The 4,527-nt window shown below is 47.6% G+C and overlaps 1 protein-coding gene across 2 annotated transcripts; it reads right to left on the bottom strand.

The window, feature by feature from the left end:
- Window positions 1-732: 732 nt before the first annotated feature.
- On the bottom strand, window positions 733-4,062 carry LOC124698251 (endoglucanase 9-like). 2 transcript variants are annotated; one of them, XM_047230757.1, is made up of 6 exons: window positions 3,681-4,062; window positions 2,977-3,284; window positions 2,421-2,888; window positions 1,609-1,744; window positions 1,356-1,528; window positions 733-1,262 (listed from the first exon to the last, which is right to left on the bottom strand). In XM_047230757.1, exons 1-6 carry the CDS (start codon window positions 4,060-4,062, stop codon window positions 864-866), a joined length of 1,866 nt encoding a protein of 621 aa, XP_047086713.1. In that variant the 3' UTR covers window positions 733-863. The 2 variants fall into 2 exon arrangements, with proteins under 2 accessions (XP_047086713.1, XP_047086714.1); XM_047230758.1 differs by having other exon boundaries at window positions 2,971-3,284; window positions 3,681-4,056.
- Between the last annotated feature and the right edge of the window lie 465 nt (window positions 4,063-4,527).

The following is a 4,527-nucleotide window of genomic DNA, read 5'->3' as shown; positions in this document are numbered from 1 at the left end:
TACTATCTCGGATTGCGATGATCCAAAAATCAAAGTTGTTTGTTTCGACGAGACGCACAACTTTCGTTTCTATCACTTCTTCATTTGAGGTCATCTTAAATAAGCTCTAGTGGAAGCCTTCATATCTTGATCATCGAGGTTACCTCTGACTGTTAGCATAATCGGCTATTAAACCGGATCATGGCAAAACTTGACATGGTGGACATGATGCATTCTCAATGAGCAATAAAAACTCGCCGATTGAATCTTTCCAATTGCGCCTTATCTATTTTCATTTGTCACGACGGGATTCTATCCTTGATTAGCTATCGGTCCAAAACGAGTGTCAACAGCATTTAGCGGCACGGTGCGCCAAAAGGTCGCTATAGCTGAAAATCCACTTTTAAACACGAGAGCATATGCTCCTGCTAACTTTTTAAAATGTCAAAAAAATCTAAACAAAAATTTAGCGTGCATATGTCGATATTATATGTGTGCACGCCAAATTTCGTCTTTTTTGCATACGACACACCAAATGTCGGTTTTCCAAAAAACGACTCTCTTAAGCACCCTATGATCTCAAGATGTACATGTCAAAATTTTCATAATTTTTTTAACACCTTTTAACTCAACTTAAAAAACATTTCTAAAACCGAGAGCATATGCTCCCAGGGTGCCAAAACGCCTCGTCGCGCTATAGCCCAATAGTTAAAACTTCAACAACTAGACAAGGGAAACTACCACTAACTTAGAGCATAAATGTTTCATACAACGTCATAGTTCTTACATGGCGATCTACTAGCATGTCATTGTGATTATACTACACTAAAAGTAATAAAAGAACCAGTTATCTAATCTCCTCCGCTATCCTGAACACCAGTTCGTCATGGTTTCCATGGTGCTGGAGGCGGCGGGGGAGAAGGGAACATGGGCGGAACAGCAGAGAACATGGTGTTCCTGTCCACTCCATGGCCTTCACCCGATAATGCGACCAATGCAGCGACTAGACCAGCATTGCCAGCTAGGGTTGCTTCTGTGTAGTTACGGTTCTTCCGGGCATCTTTGAAGCCGTCATGGCGATCAGGACCAGCCACCATAGCTCCATTAATGATATTAGGATTGGCCTTCTTGCTGTCCCTCCAGTGCCACCCTCCCGTGCAGCCACGGTGACCACCTTTCTTCGGGATCGAGGCACCACGGTGATGAACATTCTTAGGGTAACGTTTTCCATACCCAACCACATAGCTCATCTTCAAATGATTTTTGCCCAAGATGTACTCAATCTGACAAAAAGAAAAGTAGAAAATCATAACCAGCAGTCCAAAGTGCAGCCCACCATGGCAAGATTTTCAGATATTCGAATGCTAGAAATGTACCTGAGTCCTTGCAAAACTGCGAAGAACCTCAATCGAGTAGAAATGGGGGCCACAATCCCACCCAGGGGTATCTGAAGCTTCAAGATAGTCACTGAACACAGACGCAAGGAATGCAGCATTGGCGACATACTGGAGAGGTTGTGGCATCCCGTGATTGAGCTGTATCAAACCACCTGTGGTGCAAATAAATTTAGCAAACTGCTCCATATAACCAATTAGTAGTAATGTGATTTAACAAGTTGATAGCTGATACCTTTTGTTCTGTTGTAAGATTTGAAAACCGGAAGGTAAGAGCACATGATAATGCCTGTTTGATTGTGGAACGTCCTCAACATCTCTTCATAAGGATACCCAGGACTCAAGAAGAGCCTTAACCGGCTCAGAAGAACCTGGAACACATAAGTAAATCCACTCAATACCCAGGACTGAAGGACAGCCTTAACCAGCTCAGAAGAGAGTTTATCCTTATGGAATCCTACTGTATAGCTAATGGACAGTGGTTTGTTTGGATTGTCACATGGCTCAGAGCCTCAATCAAGTAGATTGGGAAAACAAATCATGTCAGACAGTAAATAATACTCCGTACTAGTATTCATTATTTACTTGCAAGCATATGCATCCGAGTCTGCCAATAACTAAGTGAAGTTCTACTAGTTAATCCAAAACGTTGGGTCCATGTGGAAGTCTTTTTTCATTATGGCTGTCCTTTTCAAAGATAAGAATTTCGAAATACAGAAGAAGAAGACATGACTAGGGTACCAACAGAACTCTTATTATATCCACCAAGCTGAAAAACTTCTGTTCTATAATCGTAAATGCCCAGTAGTTGGCCACCACCAATAGATACTTAACATGTGGTAGGGCAAGTTGACTTACTACTGCAACAAAACAAGGTGAGGTATTATAAAGAAAATTGGTGATTCAGCCAACAGTACTATATTCTAATGGTCAGCATGTAGATTATGGAATCTACTTGACTAGTAATATACAAATTGAAATGCCAGCACAGGTCAACATGGGGAATGTCTCTAGTATTAAATTAAACCAAGCTACATTGATTTTTACCTGTGCACCAGGGAGCTTATTGTTCCAGCTGAAAACCCCATAGTTCGGACCACCTGAGAAAGCACCAGCCCTCTTTGCAAGCTTGGGATCTGTAACCCTCTCGAGGTATGATGAATTGCCTGTCGCGAGGTACATCCACGTACCACCCCACACAGCTTCATCAAAGTAGTTGGTTGAATTGTAGAACTTTGCAGCATCTGATCCGCGTGGACTATAGCTCCCACTCCCACGTTTATTCCTATCGCTTGCAAATTTCCAGACGGTGGTAGCACCATGTAACAGCTTGTGCGAGTAAGCCCTATTATCCTTGAACACGATGGATGCTGCGGCTAATGCCGCAGCCATCTCACCAGCAAGATCGGGGCAACTGTGGCATTCGGTGACTGGACGCGGGTAGTCGATTTCCTCTGGCCTCATCCAACAATACTGGTCATTGGGCTGAGTCGAGCCGGACGCGGCACTACCCACCTGTGCCATCGACAAAATTCACATAAGCAGTGAACGAAGAGCAAGAATCACATCCACATTGTGTACTTATTTGTGCAGTTGCTTTTACCTGGGCGACCAGGCGGTCAATGGTATCTGCGGTGGAGTTGAAGGTCTTCAATAAGTAATCGGCCCCCCACTTGATGGTGTCACGGACATGGGCAAGTTCCCCAGCAGCCTCGTACTTGGCGCTGTACTCAATGACGCTCCAGCTGAGGAGGGTCATGGAGAAGGCAGCTGGGAAGTTGAACTTCACGGCGTCACCACCGTCGTAATACCCACCGGAGAGGTCTCGCCGGAATGACTGGTCAGAACGTCCGTCCTTGAGGCACGAGTCGCCGCGCCATGGTACATTGTTGTGCTTCGGCAGCTTTCCGGCTGTAGAAAGTTTGCAGACCAAAGAGATCAATAATGGATTTTAGTTTCCTTCCGAATGGATCTGAATGCTGGGAGGGTTTCAGGACAACTGGCCGCTCCCATTTCAGGCACGCGACAGAGAAACGCGAGCTATTAACGCATAACAAAATTGAATCCTTGGAATGAAATCAGCATTTCAATCCAACGGGAAGAAAACCCAAATGACGAATTTACAGCCACCAAACCAGCAGAAGAACCAGATAGAAAATCTGATGTTATGCTTTTTGGCACAGGTCGAACGCAAAATAACCCCCAAATCAAAACCAAAATCGCCGCCGCCACAACATGAAAAAAATATCTAATCTTCCCCGCAGATACACGAACTGCAGAACATCATAGCAGAGAACTCTGACTCACATTTCTGCGCATTGAAGAACATGAGCGCCTTGCGCAGCGCGACGGTGTACTGGTCCGGCGGCGGGGGCGGGGAGTGGTGCCTGGGGATGGCCTTGGCGATCCCGGCGGCGATCCCCGCGAGCGCGGCGGCGGCGAGGAGCACCCCGACGGTCCAGAGGAAGATCTTGCGGCTGACGAGGAGGCACCCGAGGTCGACGTACCTCTTCTTCTTGCGGCCCTGGTCGCCGGGCCCGGCCAGCAGCCAGCTCTGCTGCGTCTCGTCGAGCGTCCGGGAGAGCGCCGCCCGGTCCAGGTCCATGTTCCGGCTGCGGTCGTCGTCCGTGGCCGAGTCGTGGCATATCTCCAGCGGGCCGCCCCACGGGTCCCTCCCGTACATGCTCATCCCGCCGACCCACCTGATCCCGCGAAATCCCTAGCGATCCCGGCAATGGCACAGGCGCGCCGCCGCCGGCCCGGTGGTGGTTCTTGGAATGGGAGAGGGGGAGGATGAATGGGGGTTTTGGCGTGCGCAGCCGCGTGCCGGGACGAGCTGGGTGAATTGGGGAAGTGATTTAGTGTGGGGGAGTGTCAGTGTGTATTAGGGATGGGGACGCGTCGTACTTTGGCCGTTTGCTTAACCAAGTACTCCTGTCGCTTGATGAGTGTGGTGTGGTGGTGCGCGACAGCGATGTATGCTTACGAGGTAACCTTTTTCTTGTTTGACCCCGGTCGTGTGGTTTAGCGAGAAGGAACCGCATTATAATTTATTTAAATGTTTCCTCCTCGGCAGTTTTTAGTGCTGGGCTGCTTGTCTTTGTTTATAGTCGGCGGTATCTCTGTCAGAGAGTTCCCTCCGTTTGTTTATCTT

The sequence above is a fragment of the Lolium rigidum genome, chromosome 3 (genome assembly GCF_022539505.1).
Source record: "Lolium rigidum isolate FL_2022 chromosome 3, APGP_CSIRO_Lrig_0.1, whole genome shotgun sequence".
NCBI lineage: Eukaryota > Viridiplantae > Streptophyta > Magnoliopsida > Poales > Poaceae > Lolium > Lolium rigidum.
The sequence above is the reverse complement of the archived record's forward strand: the minus strand, read 5'-3'. Positions and strand labels throughout refer to the sequence as shown.

Coding starts and splice junctions, on each gene's coding strand:
- LOC124698251 (XM_047230757.1), bottom strand. CDS start 4,062: ATGAGCATGTACGGGAGGGACCCGTGGGGCGGCCCGCTGGAGATATGC. Junction 3,285..3,680: donor GTTCTTCAATGCGCAGAAAT/GTGAGTCAGAGT, acceptor AACTTTCTACAG/CCGGAAAGCTGCCGAAGCAC. Junction 2,889..2,976: donor TTGACCGCCTGGTCGCCCAG/GTAAAAGCAACT, acceptor TCGATGGCACAG/GTGGGTAGTGCCGCGTCCGG.